The sequence below is a fragment of the Podarcis muralis genome, chromosome 3, assembly GCF_964188315.1.
Source record: "Podarcis muralis chromosome 3, rPodMur119.hap1.1, whole genome shotgun sequence".
In the NCBI taxonomy this organism is placed as follows: Eukaryota; Metazoa; Chordata; class Lepidosauria; order Squamata; family Lacertidae; genus Podarcis; species Podarcis muralis.
In genome coordinates this window covers 59,398,656-59,417,073 of record NC_135657.1, presented here as the reverse complement: position 1 = coordinate 59,417,073, position 18,418 = coordinate 59,398,656, and the positions used below count along the sequence as shown (strand labels likewise).

Below are 18,418 nucleotides of genomic sequence, written 5' to 3'. Positions count from 1 at the left end.
TTTTCAGAAAGAGGTTATGGAAGTGGTTTAGCAAACTGGAATCAGTTTCTTTTTTTGGTGTGTGTTTTTTTAAATAACAACTAACACATTTTAGAATGGTCTGTCAGCTTCAGAGTCATGCAGTGACTGAACCTAGGAACAAAGCTAAACATGTTTTATTGGTCAGCATGCTTAAATTGAGCCTGATTGACTTAGATACAACTCAGCTCCACCGAAGTTCTAGTTCAGAGTTCATGCCTCTAACATACCTCTTGTTCAGTGAAGCAAAAATCCTATCAACTCTTTAAAGCAGGGGTGGAGAACCTTTTCTAGATGGTGAGCCAGATCCTTATTTCGCCTCCTCAGAGGGCGAAATTTGACAGGCGGCCAAGGCCACCCACTTTTCAGACACCTGATGTCAGGTGACACTGTGCTTTAAAGCTCCAAATATGGGGACTTCAGATTGCAGCATAGATCTGTTTTCAAAAGGGATTTTAAACAGCTCACACTACACCTTGACTACATGCCTGATTGCCGCAGGGGAATAGACGTTTGCAACCACCCTGAGCCTGGTGGAACTCTCTGCTCACCAGTTTATGAGTGGAGGGTTCAATCCTGCTGACTACAGTGGTGTACTTCACCAGAACATCCCCCACAGGGAACATGATGGCAAAGCAGACTCTAGTAGGATAGAACCCTGCTCTCCTGCCCACTAGCTGATGTTACACGGTGAGGTTAGCTGATGGACAGGTGGGTATGGTTTGGGGAAATTGCTTGAATCCCCTGGAGGTCCAAGATTGGCCCATATCTGGATGTTCTCCATCCTTGCTTAAAGGAATGTTGCATTTGTTAGTGATTACATTTGTATTAGTAATAGCAGATTGCTTGCACTAAAAAGGAAAAACATATTTTAAAATGTGTTATTTTTTATTTTCATAGGATGTCTTATGAGAGCCAAGTGTGGTGCTACCAGTGGAAATGGAAGCTCCATTTGCTGTTCCTATTTACTCTGTATCTTATATGTGTACAGTATTCAGGTAAGAAAGACGTTTTTCTTCTCCCAATCTGCTAAAATGGGTGAGAGTTGTAGAATAACACTATCATGCTTATTATACTTGGGTTGTGCAGAACATTTAGAGTTGATTGTATCAGCATTGATATGGAATGTTACTGAGTTCATAATTTGTGCACCCTGCATATTGTTGTGTACACCTTGTCTTATATGCAGCTTAGAAGTCTTGGTGTTTCTATGGAATTCACAACTTTCTTTTCATTACTCAGTTCTTTGTTGTTGTTTAGTCATTTAGTCGTGTCCGACTCTTCGTGACCCCATGGACCAGAGCACGCCAGGCACTCCTATCTTCCACTGCCTCCCGCAGTTTGGTCAGACTCATGTTTGTGGCTTCGAGAACACTGTCCAACCATCTCGTCCTCTGTCGTCCCCTTCTCCTTGTGCCCTCCATCTTTCCCAACATCAGGGTCTTTTCCAGGGAGTCTTCTTTTCTCATGAGGTGGCCAAAGTATTGGAGCCTCAGCTTCATGATCTGTCCTTCCAGTGACCACTCAGGGCTGATTTCCTTAAGAATGGATGCGTTTGATCTTCTTGCAGTCCATGGGACTCTCAAGAGTCTCCTCCAGCACCATAATTCAAAAGCATCAATTCTTCGGCGATCAGCCTTCTTTATGGTCCAGCTCTCACTTCCATACATCACTACTGGGAAAACCATGGCTTTAACTATACGGACCTTTGTTGGCAAGGTGATGTCTCTGCTTTTTAAGATGCTGTCTAGGTTTGCCATCACCTTTCTCCCAAGGAGCAGGCGTCTTTTAATTTCGTGACTGCTGTCACCATCTGCAGTGATCATGGAGCCCAAGAAAGTAAAATCTCTCACTGCCTCCATTTCTTCCCCTTCTATTTGCCAGGAGGTGATGGGCCCAGTGGCCATGACCTTAGTTTTTTTGATGTTGAGCTTCAGACCATATTTTGCGCTCTCCTCTTTCACCCTCATTAAAAGGTTCTTTAATTCCTCTTCACTTTCTGCCATCAAGGTTGTATCATCTGCGTATCTGAGATTGTTGATATTTCTTCCGGCGATCTTAATTCCGGCTTGGGATTCATCCAGCCCAGCCTTTCGCATGATGAATTCTGCATATAAGTTAAATAATCAGGGAGACAATATACAGCCTTGCCTTACTCCTTTCCCAATTTGGAACCAATCAGTTGTTCCATATCCAGTTCTAACTGTAGCTTCTTGTCCCACATAGAGATTTCTCAGGAGACAGATGATGTGATCAGGCACTCCCATTTCTTTAAGAACTTGCCATAGTTTGCTGTGGTCGACACAGTCAAAGGCTTTTGCATAGTCAATGAAGTAGAAGTAGATGTTTTTCTGGAACTCTCTAGCTTTCTCCATAATCCAGCGCATGTTTGCAATTTGGTCTCTGGTTCCTCTGCCCCTTCGAAATCCAGCTTGCACTTCTGGGAGTTCTCGGTCCACATACTGCTTAAGCCTGCCTTGTAGAATTTTAAGCATAACCTTGCTATCGTGTGAAATGAGTGTAATTGTGCGGTAGTTAGAGCATTCTTTGACACTGCCCTTCTTGGGGATTGGGATGTAGACTGATCTTCTCCAATCCTCTGGCCACTGCTGAGTTTTCCAAATTTGCTGGCATATTGAGTGTAGCACCTTAACAGCATCATCTTTTAAAATTTTAAATAGTTCAGCTGGAATATCATCACTTCCACTGGCCTTGTTATTAGCAGTGCTTTCTAAGGCCCATTTGACTTCACTCGCCAGGATGTCTGGCTCAAGGTCAGCAACCACACTACCTGGGGTATACGAGGCATCCATTTCTTTCTGGTATAGTTCCTCTGTGTATTCTTGCCACCTCTTCTTGATGTCTTCTGCTTCTGTTAGGTCCTTTCCACTTTTGTCTTTTATTATGGTAATCTTTGTACGAAATGTTCCTTTCATATCTCCAATTTTCTTGAACAGATCTCTGGTTTTCCCCATTCTATTGTTTTCCTCTATTTCTTTGCATTGCTCGTTTAAGAAGGCCTTCTTGTCTCTCCTTGCTATTTTTTGGAAATCTGCATTCAATTTCCTGTATCTTTCACTATCTCCCTCGTATTTTGCTTGCCTTCTCTCCCCCGCTATTTGTAAGGCCTCGTTGGACAGCCACTTTGCTTTCTTGCATTTCCTTTTCATTGGGATGGTTTTAGTTGCTGCCTCCTGTATAATGTTACGAGCCTCCATCCATAGTTCTTCAGGCACTCTGTCCACCAAATCTAAATCCTTAAGCCTGTTCCTCACTTCCACTGTGTAATCATAAGGGATTTGACTTAGATTGTATCTTACCAGCCCAGTGGTTTTTCCTACTTTCTTCAGTTTAAGCTTGAATTTTGCTATAAGAAGCTGATGATCTGAGCCACAGTCAGCTCCAGGTCTTGTTTTTGCTGACTGTATAGAGCTTCTCCATCTTTGGCTGCAGAGAATATAATCAATCTGATTTCGATGCTGCCCATCTGGTGATGTCCATGTGTAGAGTCGTCTCTTGTGTTGTTGGAAAAGAGTGTTTGTGATGACCAGCTTGTTCTCTTGGCAGAACTCTATTAGCCTTTGCCCTGCTTCGTTTTGAACTCCAAGGCCAAACTTGCCAGTTGTTCCTTTTATCTCTTGACTCCCTACTTTAGCATTCCAATCCCCTATAATGAGAAGAACATCCTTCTTTGGTGTCATTTCTATAAGGTGTTGTAAGTCTTCATAGAATTGCTCAATTTCAGTTTCTTCAGCACCAGTGGTTGGTGCATAAACTTGGATTACTGTGATGTTAAAAGGTCTGCCTTGGATTCGTATCGAGATCATTCTATATTTTTGATATTGCATCCCAGTGCAGCTTTCGCCACTCGCTTGTTGACTATGAGGGCCACTCCATTTCTTTTACGGGATTCTTGCCCACAGTAGTAGATATGATGGTCATCCGAACTGAATTCGCCCATTCCCGTTCATTTTAGTTCACTGATGCCCAGGATGTCAATATTTATTCTTGCCATCTCATTTTTGACCACATCCAACTTACCCAGGTTCATGGTTCTTACATTCCAGGTTCCTATGCAATATTTTTCTTTACAGCATTGGACTTTCCTTTCGCTTCCGCTCGCTTCCAGGCATATCCGCAACTGAGCGTCCTTTCGGCTTTGGCCCAGCTGCTTCATCAGCTCTGAATCTACTTGTACTTGTCCTCCGCTCTTCCTCAGTAGCATGTTGGACGCCTTCCGACCTGAGGGGCTCATCTTTCAGTGTCATAACTTTCATATGCCTGTTGTCTTCGTCCATGGAGTTTTCTTGGCAGGGATACTGGAGTGGCTTGCCAGTTCCTGCTCCAGGTGGATCATGTTTGGTCAAAACTCTCCACTATGACCTGTCCATCTTGGGTGGCTCCTGCACGGCATAGCTCATAGCTTCTCTGAGTTATTCAAGCCCCTTCGCCACGGCAAGGCAGTGATCCATGAAGGGGATCTTCTTTAAGCTACTGTATTTCCAAGAGGTGAATTCATGGAAGCAAGAAAAAGGCATTCATTATTCTATATAGTCTCTGCTTATACAAATTGCTGCATGTCTGTGCTGGGGACAGGATGCTGGATCAGTTAGACTGCTGGTTCAGTACAACAGTTAGGTTCTGCTGATTTACTACTACAGTCATACCTCATGTTATGTCCGCTTCATGTTGCGTTCTTTCAGGTTACGTCCCACAGCGACCCGGAAGTACTGGAAAGGGTTACTTCCGGGTTTCACCGCATGCGCAGATGCGCAAAATGACGTCACACGCATGCGCAGAAGCAGCGAATCGCAACCTGTGTGTGCGCAGATGCGCCGCTGTAGGTTGCATTCCTTTCATGTTGCGAACGGGCCTCTGGAACGGATCCCATTCGCAACCAGAGGTACCACTGTACTGCATTAGGTCATTATTGAAACACTGTCCGTTAAATACAAGAAAAATGCAAGAAAGAAGAAAAAACTACTAGGACTGTGAGGGTTTATTTAATTATTTTAAAATTTACTATCTCACTAACAACAAAATATCCGTGCTTGACTTGCAATACATTAAAAGCAATAAAAGACAGATCAGTAATAAGTTATAACTGATACCAATCAAGCCATAGATAGCATAAAAGTTAGTGTGCCAGGAGAGCTAAAATTAACAACAAGTCATGCCAAATACCTGCATGAAAAGCGAGGTCTTCCCACAGCTGCATCAGAGGGTGGTGGACCTCCCTGTACAGGGAATCCCAAAGCTTCAATAGAATAATTTAACACAGGATTTCAAGGACTGCATGTTACTACAGTTAATTTACTTTTATCTTTATCAAGCTGTTGTGTGGCACACAAATCTCAACAGGTGTGTGCTTTCTGGCATTCTTAAATCATGTACCTTAAGTAAAAGCCAAAGATCCTAGCTGTAAGTGAGTGGCAAATAAGTAAGCGCTCGTTTTTCATCCTTGGGTTACAAAGGCAGAACAAAATCACTGCAATTCCAAATACGGTGCCAAGAAGAACGGAATGTTTATATAGCATTGTTACCAATGCTTTGTGAAAATTATCTCATCATATCATCAGGGTGTGTATGGGTATGGTTCTGATTCAGCAAGACTTGTTCCTCCATATGCCTGGTATTTCTATCTTTAATAATGCTGACTGCCAGTTTTCTTGAAATAGACACCAAGCTAACTGGCCTGTAAATTCCAGAATATCATCAGTATCTCTTTTTAAAAACGTATGTTAACATTGCCTGCTTTACAGTCCTTAGGTACAGAGGCAGATTTTAGAGACAAGTTACATTTTTTTTGTTAGAAGATCGGTAATTTCTCATTTGAGTACTTTACAAACTCTTGGGTTTGTACCATTGGACCCAGTGATTTGTCAGTTTTTAATGAGTCAAAACGTTCTGGGAGAGTTTCGCATTTAGGGTCAAAATTATTCCAAAACCAGAATTAATAAGTACTGTTCAACATGGACTCTGCAAACACGTATAATGTCTAACTGTGTCTAACGGAAAAACTTATTAAAATTTGGGTTGTAACGTGGTTTTCTAAGTCTGTGGGGTATTATTGGTCCTAAATACTAAGAAAAGTGAGTAACGTTTCTCAACACAAAATAGTGTGTTTTCACCCTGTGTGCTCCTTTCTCATGAAATGGAAAGAAATATTAATTTATTTCATAAAATTTATTCACTGCTTGATTGTAAAATAAACCTTCAAAGCAGTTTTAAAAAACCATGGTACATTGTCTTAACATTTTCTCTTAAGTTCCATTACAGTGGTACCTTGGTTGTCGAACTTAATCCGTTCTGGGAGTCTCTTCGACTCCTGGAACAGTTTGAAAAGCAAGGCATGGCTTCCGATTGGCTGCAGGAGCTTCCTGCACTCAATCAGAAGCCGCAGAAGCCACATTGGACATTTGGCTTCCAAAAAACTTTTGCAAGCCGGGACACTCACTTCCGGGTTTGTGGTGTTTGGGAGCCAAACGTCTGAGTACCAAGGCGTTTGACCCAAGGTAAGACTGTATTGTGTTTAAAACCCTGCACACAGGGATGCTTTAGTTTTGATTCGTGCATTGCAGGGTGTTGGACTAGATGACACTTTGATTTCTTTCCAGCTCTACAATCCTTTGATTCTATATATTTATGACATCAGTGTTGGCTTATTTGAGAAAGGGGGGTTGTATGTTTATAGGTCAGATGCAACAGGACAGGTTTTTTAAAAAAAAAAAAATAATTATGCATAAAACAAAGTGGGAGCAGAGTTTAACTTGAGCCTGAGCCCATCAAGGCTTAGTTGTGGTCTGGAGCCTGCTTTCAATAACATTCCACAGCTTTGGAACAGGCAAAGCGGTTATAAAGAAAACGTCTAGGATTGGGTGAATTGAGTTGCCTTCATTTTCATGTTCTGATCATGACAAAGAGATAAAATTTCTAGATATCCAAAGTAACTGTGCTCCAGTTTATCATGGAACTGATGAGGGGTTGGCATTCCTCAACTTAAAATTAAGTGGCACATGGGACATGGTGAAAGATGTATGTGTTGTTGAAGGTTTTGGGAGCAGTGATCATAATTCTATAAAATTAAACATATGTGTAAGCAAACAGTTGTCAAGAAAGTTCAGTGCAGTCACATTTGACCTTAAAAAAGGAAGCATCTCAAATAGGAGAGGATGGGTAAAAATGAAGTTGAAAGGGAAATCCAAGGAAGTCAAATCTCTTACTGAATGATTGGGGGTTATTCAAATTCACAATACAGTGGTGCCTTGCAAGACGAAATTAATTCGTTCTGCGAGTTTTTTCGTCTTGCAAATTTTTCGTCTTGCGAAGCACGGTCAAGTCGCAACTGCACCTCTTCAAGTGGTTTTAAGAAAAAGGAAACAAACTTGCAAGACGTTTTCGTCTTGCGAAGCAAGCCCATAGGGAAATTCGTCTTGCGAAGCAACTCAAAAAACGAAAAACTCTTTCGTCTTGCGAGTTTTTCGTCTTCCGAGGCACTCGTCTTGCAAGGTACCACTGTAATTGGGACTCAGCTAGAATGTATAGTACAGATCAGCAAATGTGCCAGCAAGGCCACATGCTTTCACTGTTTCACTTCTGCTCATAGAACCAAATGAAGGCATGTATGCTGAAATGTAGGCGAATGGAGGGCTAATAGGATATTCCATTCATATGTCAGCAAACCTCTTGGAGTGTAATAGCCAGATTATACCTAGACTACACTTCCTTTAGATCCTTCCATTTTGGCTAGTCCACCATCTTGGTCACTGTAACATACGAATAGATTTTAAAACAACAATTCATTAAAAGTGCAGATTTTTTAGGTATATGTTTTCTTGCTGCTGTTCCCCGCCGCCATGCTTTCCGAAAGACAAAGGTAGGGTTTTTCAGAGAATCAGTGCTGTGATGAGAAGCAAATGGAACCCACATTTCAGTTGCTTTCTTTCTTCTCCGTATATTTGTCATATAAAGTGCTCTGACAAATAATTTTTACAGACTGGAAACTACAGGTCTGTAGAAAGATAGGAATTCAGTTAATTTAGTAATGAACAATGGAATATGGTCATAGTGTTCCTGGGATGTTTTCCCCCTTTGTTTATTAACTCAGCTTGAGATGAGTGTTCAGGCTGGCTGCTGCAGTACTCCTTGAACAGAGTTGGTTTTGTTCAAATGCTAGCCCTGACCGTTCAGTGTTCCTATTCCCCTAATTAATGGTGCAGTGACAGGCTCATGCTATCAGACTGAAGTCATCTTTTATCATAAAGTGATTATTAGGTGCAGAAAAAGAGCTCATGGCTTAAGTTATCACAAAGGAATGTGTGGCAAATGGCAAGATCCTTAGTGCTTCCTTTGTATAAGGTTATAGAAGATGGAAGGGGAGCCTGTTCCAGATGTGGGAAAGTTAGTTACTGAATTTCTTTCTTTCTTTTAATGTTCAGATATAAAATTTCATCTGTAAAATGCGAGTTGATTTGCTTGTAAAGATATCCTGGCTATCATCCTAAAGACTGTGGATTCCAAATCAAGGTTCACTCTCTCCAGTGTATACCCCTCCCCCTATGCGTGATGTTGCCACATCACTGGCTCTTATTCAAAAGGCAAAGAACAGAAACTGCTTTGTGTTAGAATTAATTTAGGTAACCATTTCCCCCACTGTATAGCAATTTTTATGGAAATATCCCAGTCTTGAAAGTGGGTTTAACATAAGCTTGGCTGCCTCAGCACATACATCCTTCAAGACTCCAAGCGAGATTTCCAGGAACATAGTGGGAAGAGCACTGTGATATACATACCTGAAACTGCTATTCACAAACATGGTATGTATCTCCACCAAGAAGATGCTGGGGTGTGTGTGTGTGTGTGTGTGTGTCTGTGGAAACCTTATTACAAAGTACCTGAATAAGGTCAGTAGTCATGAAATAAGAGGTGTCTTCTTATGGATTGAGAACTGGTTAAGACATTTGAAGCAGAAATTAGGAATAAATGGATAGTTCTCCCTATGGAGGGATGTAAAAAGTGGAGTCCTCCAGTGACCAGTATTGAGATGTGTGCTTTTTAACTTGTACATAAACTACCTAGATTTAGGGGTGAGCAGCAAGGTACCAAGTTTGCTGATGAAACCAAATTGCTTAGGGTCATTAAAACACAAAGGGATTTGTGAGGAGATATCTCCAAATAGGATGATTTGGCAGTAAAATGGCAAATGATCTTCAATGTAAGCTGTAAAGTGACACAAATGGGGCAACCCCCCCCCCCACAACCTAATTTCAGGTGTAAACTAATAGAGTCTTGGCTGACAGTGACTGACCAGGAGGAAGACCATAGGGTCATAGTGGATAGTTCAATGAACTATGGGGGGGGGGGCAGCTGTGAAAAAGATGAGTTCCATGTTGGGGATCATCAGAAAATAAAACTGTCAATATCTTAATGCCTGTATACCACAGTTGGAAGACAGTGTATTGTTTGTGTCACCTTTACTCAAAAATGAAAGTGCTGAGGTGGAAATGGTTCTGTCAACCAAAGCATAGTTTGAGTTAGTACAGCTGTGCTTTGATAAAGGTAAAGGTAAAATTACCCCTGCCCGTACGGGCCAGTCTTGACAGACTCTGGGGTTGTGCGCCCATCTCACTCAAGAGGCCGGGGGCCAGCGCTGTCCGCAGACACTTCCGGGTCACGTGGCCAGCGTGACAAAGCTGCATCTGGCGAGCCAGCGCAGCACACAGAACGCCATTTACCTTCCCGCTGGTAAGCGGTCCCTATTTATCTACTTGCACCCGGGGGTGCTTTCGAATTGCTAGGTTGGCAGGCGCTGGGACTGAGCAACAGGAGCGCACCCCGCCGCGGGGATTCAAACCGCCGACCTTTCGATCAGCAAGCCCTAGGCGCTGAGGCTTTTACCCACAGCGCCACCTACGTCCCTTGTGTTTTGATAGACATTCCCAATTTACAGTTCAGAAAAGGGCAACCAAAATGGCCAAGCTCCCCTGTGAGGAAAGGTTACAACATTTGGGACTTGGTAGATTAAATAAAAGATTGAGTAAGAGGGGGAAAGAAGGAGGGATGTCCAATAATTCAGAGTGTAGAGAAAGTAAATGGAGAAAAGTTTTCTCTTAACACCAGAACTTGTGGACATCCAATGGAGCTGAATGTTGGAGGGTTCAGCACAGACAAAATAAAGTAGTTCTTCACAGGGCATGTAACTATAGAATTCAGTTCCATAAGAGAAAGTGATGGCCACCAACTTGGGTGGCTTTCAAAAGATGGTTGGACAAATTCATGGGTGGGTGGGGAATCAATGACTAGTTGCCATCATGGCTGTGTTCTACTGTTGGAGGCAGTATGCCTCTGAATGCCACTTCCTTGGAATCATAAGCAGAAAGCGCACTGCTACACTCAGATCCTTCCTGCAGGCTTCCTACAGGTATCCGGTTGGCCATTGCGAGAAAAGGATGCTGGATTAGATGGGTCTTTTGTTTGATCCAGCAATGCACTTCTGGTGTACATGGAGGGAAGATTTCTAGGAACCCTCATGGAGCTAAATAGTTTGAGGCAGATTTTAGAATTGATGTTCCAGAAATGGCTCCAGAACTTGCAGACTGTTGCTTCATTACCACAAATGCTGCAATGCAGTTAAAGCCACAAATAACTTGGGCAACGGGAAGTCAGTTTTATGCAGTAATACTTGAATAGATGAATATGTAATAATGTCTGTTTCTGAATTCGCCTGTATTAGTGTTGATGTTTGTATCCGTGAGACTTGTTCTTGCTGAACTGAGCTCACTTAGTGACCAGGACTCTCTTAAGCTCACAGGGTTGTTGTGAAAATAAAAATCGGTTCAATTTTATAACATAATAGATGTGATTTTTTTTTAAAAAAATACCTGGGTATTAGGTAATTGGACATAGGATTTTAGTCTATGTATATGTTCACTTTGTATAAAAGAATATAGTTAAGAGACTGATCTGCGGTGTATATAAAAACAGCAACAACTGGAAGTACAGATTCATATCAGGCAGCTGGGGTTGGGGCTCTGGGATAATTCGTTCACAGAATCCTTGGAATAACGCTGCTGCCCGCAGGTTGGGAACCACTGCATTGGGGCATATGCAACACAGTTTTGTTTTTCCATGAAGATAAGCAACAGTGCAATCCTAAACATGCATTTTCAGAAGCAAGTCTTGTTAAATTCATTGGGGGTTTACACCTAGATAAATGGGATTAGGATTGGAGCCTAAGCAAGAAAAATAAGGTATGATGCAATCCTTATAGTGTCTATATTGATATAAAATATATACATTGCTGATGTGCCTTTTTATGCTGCCTGACACAAACACTATAAACCTTGGGGATGAAAGAAAATGTAGTATGCCCTGAATTTGTAATCTTGATTATTATTATTTTTCCCAGTTCCCAATATTTTTGAACAGGACATGGTTAGGGCATAGTATAAACAAATAAATAATGTTGGGCCAAAGCCAGGTTATATTGCAAAATAAAGTTAGTTAATACAATTGAAAGTTTGTTTCTTTTCATTCTGGCATCTCCAGTGCAGCTGTTTTGCAGAAATTGATTGCTTAACTGCAGCTAGCCAGTGAACTTAGAAAAGTGGTGAAATCCTTCATACCTTCCCTCTAAATCTCTGCTCTTCCTCTCTTAATCTTCAGTCCGTACCCCATTTACTTGGGAGTAAGCTCCACTGAATTCAGTAGGACTTCTCAGTAGGCTTGCTCTGTGAGGCTCTTTCACTGCCTTTCTTCAGTATTGCCTGCTTGGCATCTTCTCCTGCTTTCACTCAGCCAGTTTGACCCCTCCTTCATTTTTGCTTTACTGGCCAGTCCAGCACAAGCAGGCTTCTGTATTGGGTCCTATGGTGCACATGCCGGACAGCCATTCTATTGCATCTGTTAGTTTGAAAGCATTTATATACAGTGGTACCTCGGGTTAAGTACTTAATTCGTTCCGGAGGTCCGTTCTTAACCTGAAACTGTTCTTAATCTGAAGCACCGCTTTAGCTAATGGGGCCTCCTGCTGACACCGTGCCGCTGCTGCTGCACGATTTCTGTTCTCATCCTGAAGCAAAGTTCTTAACCCGAGGTACTATTTCTGGGTTAGCGGAGTCTGTAACCTGAAGTGTCTGTAACCTGAGTTACCACTGTACTGCTTAATATCTTTCAACTCTCTAAGCAGTGTACAGTCTAAAAAAAACCCACCATTTATCATTAAAACAAAATAACCGCCTTAAACCAGTAAACCAGTGGCCCCCCCTGAAAAATAGGTGCTGGTACACACCATGAAGTTGTTACAGTAAGTGCCACACTTTTTTACAACATCAAAAAAGAGGTGTCGGTACGGTGTTCCCTTGAGTACCCCCTGAAAAAAGCACTGGGGTCACCCCCTATGATATTCTGTAAGGTGTGGTGCCACAAGAATTTTCCCACAGGCTGTTTTTCAGGTAACCTGGTCCTGAGTTGCTTAGGGCTTTATATGTTAACAACAAGGTCTTGAACATGGCCCAGTAGCTGACTGGTAGCCAGTGCAGTTCCCTCAGACCAGGTGTAATTTGTGTGTCTAGGTGTGTCCATATTTTTTTCATGGCTCACTCCCAGGCAGCAGTAGTCACCCAGCTGACTGTAGCTGTCCACACCAGGCCCTGGGGCCAAACAGTGAGGTTGGGCTAAGGCCAGTGAGAGACCCTTGTAAGTTCCTGAGCTCTTTTAAATGGTTGGTCACTGCTGCGGTGCTAATGATAGAGTCTACTGCTGATTACCTGTTTTTGTTCTTGATAGTTTTATTGGTTTTACTAGTTGTTTGTTCATTTTGTTGTACAGTGCTTTATTTTTGGTTGTTTAAATACTGTTGTTACCCACGCTGGGATTGATATAAAGGGCAAGATATAAATAAATGCTGATCCAGCCAGAGGACATTTGTAGTTTATGTCGAAGTAACACGACACTACTGGGTCAGAAATGTTTTATATTTGCTGTTAGCCGCCCTGAGCCCAGTTTTTAAACTGGGAAGGGCGGGGTATAAATAAAAATTTATTATTATTATTATAACGTTGGGGGACTCCCTTCCAAACCTTTAAAGGGCTTGGTTTTTTGTTTTTGTTTTACTGTTGTGTTGCTATTCAGTTTTCTTACTGTGAAGGGCTTAGAGGATTTGAGAAGAAAAACTTGAGCATACTTGGCAGTGAAATGTGCTGCCTCTTCTGTTCTGCAAGTTATTGTGATCTCTTTAGTCACATTGCTTGAAAAGAGAAGGGATTTTCAAAGTCTGCTTTTCATCTGTGTAATCATCATGTCATAGGATGACAGTGGAGTTGGGTTTAGGCAATGATTTAACTCCCTTTTTGCAAAAGACGTAAAAGGACAAGTCCCATTGGGGACTTTCGTATCAAATGTTTTTATTCAGTTCTGTTAAGGCTAAATAACAGCCGTCCTAAATAAATTCCAATATTGTATTGGCCATGTTTTCTGCTGAGATCTGCATCGTCCAGTGGTTTTAGTGGGGCTGATATTGGCTTAGAAGCTCTGTTAATGAGGCCAAAAATAAGAATGGGGATTTGTTTTCTTTCCGTATTTGCTTTGTGTTTCTCCAGCTGAATCTGGGGATGTACAAATTAACTTTCTAGTTCCTCTAATCTTTACTTCCTTCAAAGTAAACTTTAAAAGGTTCTACTGTCCCCCATTCAGTAATTCTCACAGCCAATAAAGCAATAAATTGAGTCTGGTTAACCATCCATGTTGTTACTTACCCATCCATGTATAATCTGGATGTTTTTAATCCAAGCTCAATGAGAGAGGGAGAGAGAAATGTTTTCCTGGACATCAATTATTTTTGTTCACATTGTGGCGAAAGATTTATTGTCGCTTTACAATCAATTTACTGTGGTGTGCTGGCTCCCAGTGATAGTAGTTCTGCTGTCTAGGCCAAATTCTAATCTTGGATACATAGCGTGGAATGCTTCTTATCTTAAATAATCAGCTACTGCTTTTGTTCACTCCAGATGCATGAAATGCTCCATGGACATCTTGTACCCAGCAGGAAGCAAACCACATTACCAAATAAAATAAAAGTCTTAATGATTCATCAATTTAACTTCTTTTTTCATTAGCCTTGTTTATGGTATCGGTTTCAAGGAATTTGCTTTAAAGGATAGCATGAGACTGATTGTGTTTATCACTAATTCTGTCAAAAGAGAAAGTAAAATCTTGTTCAAGTAGATATTATTTTGTATTAATCACAAGAATCACTTTCATATGGGCCTAATGCATTGCATGACAAATGGGCTCACAGTAATTGATCCATTGTAGCATGTTGACATTTAGTTTGTCTCGTAAAAATTAAGTCACTCTTTCTCTCATTTGTTGCTCATTCACCATTGCTGTGTCCTCTGCTTTAGGAGAATGATTAGTTTGGATTACTTTTGTTATCTGCCTGCCTGCTTTTGTTATCTGCCTGCCACAATTTACACTTATTGGGGATAGTAAATGTTATAATTTTAAATTACATTTCATTGTACCAATTTCCAAAGATGTTAGCTGTTTTGAGCTGTAGCAAAAACAGTGTCTTGTGGCACCCTAAATAAATTGTTATGGCATGTTTCCCTAGACGAGAGTATATATATATAACTGATGAAATAATAAAATAATAAACCTTTATTGTCACTACACCACCTGTGTGCAGTGAAATTAAACAAGCCCCCCCCCCCCCAATACACTCAGTCTTGTTCATGCTCTGTGTGCTTGTCGGAAGTCAATTGCACCACTATTTTTTTCCATTCAGCAGCCCAACAGCCCACGGATAAAAACTGTTCTTTAACCATGAGATCCATGAAAACTTGATCTGTCATATTAAATGTGTAGTCATTTTCTTTTTTTAAAATTATCTATTCTATTTTTAATTATTCTCCCCCCCCCATTCATCTTTTTGGATGCTACTAGATAATTCCTAAAGGGGATATTGGGAAGTAGCACCAGAAATGAAGTAATGATAGGATGGCTTTTTACACTACATTTTGATAGAAAATTGACCTCAGAAGATTGTGAACTGCATAAAGAGTTTATGCAGACTTAAGTGAATGGCAGAGTGCCTGGAGCTTATGTACAGATATTTGTGTGTTCTAGTAAGCTCCAAAATAAATAAATACTTTGCACAATATGGTACTTTTGATGTGAAGGTATTCATCCAGATGAAAGAGCCTAGTTACAAAGCTAGGATGTAATGCCAAGCTTTTCTGCTTCCTCAACACCTTTCATTCCAACATCTTCCAAAAGAGTGAGGTTTGTAATTCCACTTCATATTTGAGGCAATAATTTCCTTTAGATCTAAGGATTCCCTCTAAGCAATTATACGATTTAACACATACATAGGATGTGGTTCTCAAATATGAGGAGAACTGAGATATTAAGAATACTGTATCTTGAAAATACAAGTTACCCTCTTAATGTTACTACTTTATAAGCTATAACATTGCCTCCTGTTTGGGGATGCGCAGCATTAACAGTATGCTAATATCTGAATAAGGAGAGGCTATGACTGTTTTGAACCAGGGCATGGATTTAGTGGGGGGTTGGATGGGGACCAATAAACTGATGCCAAAGGTGGAAACTGAGTGAGGGGTTTCAGGGCCCATGGGTTTGGGAGTTTACCACTTCTGGACAGGGTTGTGCTCTTTCTAAAGCAGCAGCTATGCAGTTTTGAGGTGCTCATACATCCATCTTTGTCAGTGGAGACGCTGTGGTGTGGAGAACCTATTAACTAGTTTTGATATGCCAACTACACCCTTCCCTGGACAGGGAGAGCTTTGCTGCTGTATCCATGCACTCATAGCCTCACAGTTGGATTACACAAGTCCTCTATATGGGGCTTCCATTGAAACTGGTCTGTAAGATGTATGATGTTACACCCAAGCCCAAACCAACTTGAGTATAAACAGTTATTTATCTATTGCATCAAAACGGTAAACCTTTTGTCTACTATATTATGTCTGGAAGAGCAACTTGTAGAACAGGACAAACCCTTCAAGTGTTCCTATTTTCCAGGGACAGCCCCAGATTCTGATTTGATCCTGGAATGTCCCGCTTTTCCTTAGGATGTCCCTATTTTCTTTGGAGAAATGTTGGAGAGTATGAAGTTAGGCTACCCCTGAGCTAACGCGATACAACCTTTAGAAGACATCTGAAGGCAGCCCTGTACAGTGGTACTTCTGTTTGCGAACGCCTCTGGTTGTGCATGCTGCTGGTTACGAGGTCCGGTAACCCGGCAGTAGCCGCTCCGGGTTGCGAACTTTGCCCCGGGATATGAGCGGAAATCGAATGCCAGAGGCATGCTTTCACTAATGGGTTACAAGCCTCAGGTTACAAGCGGTTTCTGGTTACGAATGGACCTCCGGAACAGATTCCGTTTGTAACCAGAGGTACCACTGTATAGGGAAGTGTTGTTTTTTAATGTTTAATGCTTTATTATGTTTTTATATATGTTGGAAACCGCCCAGAGTGGCTGGGGCAACCCAGTCAAATGGGCAGGGTATAAATCATAATATGATTACTATTATTATCATGGAATAGGATGTCCCTATTTTCATCAGAGAAATGTTGGAGGGTATACAGAGAGATACCCAATATTCCCTGAGTGGGCTGCCAGCTAGTGCTGCTGATTGGATTTATAGGCTCTGTTACATGTGTGAATGAATGAGCTATACCTGTGGTCTCAGGGGCCATACGGAAACTGACTCTGAATTCCAGGGGAATTCAACAGAGTTTAAATGGCATTCATCACTCACTTATAATTTATGTACATACCGTATTTTTCGCCCTATAGGATGCACTTTTCCCCCTCCAAAAATGAAGGGGAAATGTGTGTGCGTCCTATGGGGCGAATGCAGGCTTTCGCTGAAGCCTGGAGAGCGAGAGGGGTCAGTGCACACCGACCCCTCTCGCTCTCCAGGCTTCAGGAAGCTATCCGCAAGCCGTGGGAGAGCTGCGCGACTTTGCGCAGCTCTCCCACGGCTTGCGGAGAGCTGCCTGCCTGAGCTCAGTGCCCCCCAGGCTTCGGGCTTCGCGCAGCTCTCCCATGGCTTGCGGATAGCAGCCTGTTCTGGGGGCTGGGGTTGGAGGAAGCTCGGGCTTCCCCTGCCCCAGCCCCGCGCCTGGAGGGGATTTTTTTTTTCTTTATTTCCCCCCAAAAAAACTAGGTGCGCCCTATGGGGCGAAAAATATGATACATTCCATATGTATGTGTCTCACTATAAATGCAGATCAGCCAGAAATTTAAGAAATGTAATATTTCTCAAACATTCCTAAATAAACTGACAAACACACTAATCAACTGCCCAGTTTTTCAAACAGATAAGGCCTTTCATGATTGGGGGATTGTAGAAATAATGCTGGGGCAGTGGCACCAGTAGTAAATTCTGATCCTGCACATTGTGTTAAAGTTCAAGATAAGGAGCATTGCACTAAATTAAAAACAGTCCGTTTTAAAACAATTTGTTCAGTTGGCTTCATTAACAAAAACGGCATTAAAAACGTTTTAAGTCACTTCCCAACTCTCTTCAAGAATCTCTGTTGCACTTGTCATCCGGCTTCATAAATCTTTTCAAGCCTCTTTAAAGTATGTCTCCAGAGATAACAAAATGCCATTTTCCTGTCTGTATTACTTTTAAATACATAATCATGAAAGAGATTTCCTTTTGGCTAATGTGCTTGGTTTGGTTTCAGAAATTGTAAAGCGAGTCAGTCATAAAGCCCGGGCAGTTACAGAGGGTAATTTAAAGTGCAGCAGCAGGTCAGACATTTAAACAAGCCCATTTGTAATAGCATGTTTTTTCCTCTGCACCTTATGTAACTTAATTGTTTGGGATTTTTGGCAATAGGAAGTTGCTTTTTCCTTTTTCTCTCTTTTTTTTAGGAATACTAAATCCAACATGAAGTCCACTTTTTATTTCTGACTTAAAATATTGCATGTGTTCAGGGAAACTTTTGTAGCATTTCCTATTTCTTTTGTAAGGCTTTACAAATTTCCTACATTTTCATATCACATATGATAATAATGAATGGGGTGGCTGACGTGGAAGTGGAACCATCTTTCCTGGAATACTTATTGACAGGGGAAAAAAGAAACCCTACTTGTCAAAACCAACGTTAAGGAAGTCACTTTTACAGTGGGTGCCTCACTTCCTAAATATACGCAAGGGAGATATCTATCTATCTGCTTGGAAGTAAATATCCTACACACTGGCATGGAAGGTGATAACATACATGATGACTACGTAAAACATTATTGCATAGTCTCATATTTCATTACATTATTCTTATCACTTGTCATCCTTTTGTTGAACCCATCAGGTTTGGAGATGTGGGTAAGAAACACCTGGAGAAAAGACAGGGCATATCAAGG

The 18,418-nt window shown here is 41.5% G+C and overlaps 1 protein-coding gene across 3 annotated transcripts in view; it reads left to right on the top strand.

Moving 5' to 3' along the window:
• The window catches only part of ADGRG6 (adhesion G protein-coupled receptor G6), a 101,384-nt gene that overhangs the window by 8,684 nt on the left and 74,282 nt on the right, over nucleotides 1-18,418 (top strand). For all 3 annotated transcript variants that reach the window (XM_028723567.2, XM_028723568.2, XM_077925938.1), the window contains exon 2: nucleotides 919-1,016. In XM_028723567.2, coding sequence (XP_028579400.1) covers nucleotides 919-1,016 — 98 coding nt within the window. The remainder of the gene's footprint in view (nucleotides 1-918; nucleotides 1,017-18,418) is intronic.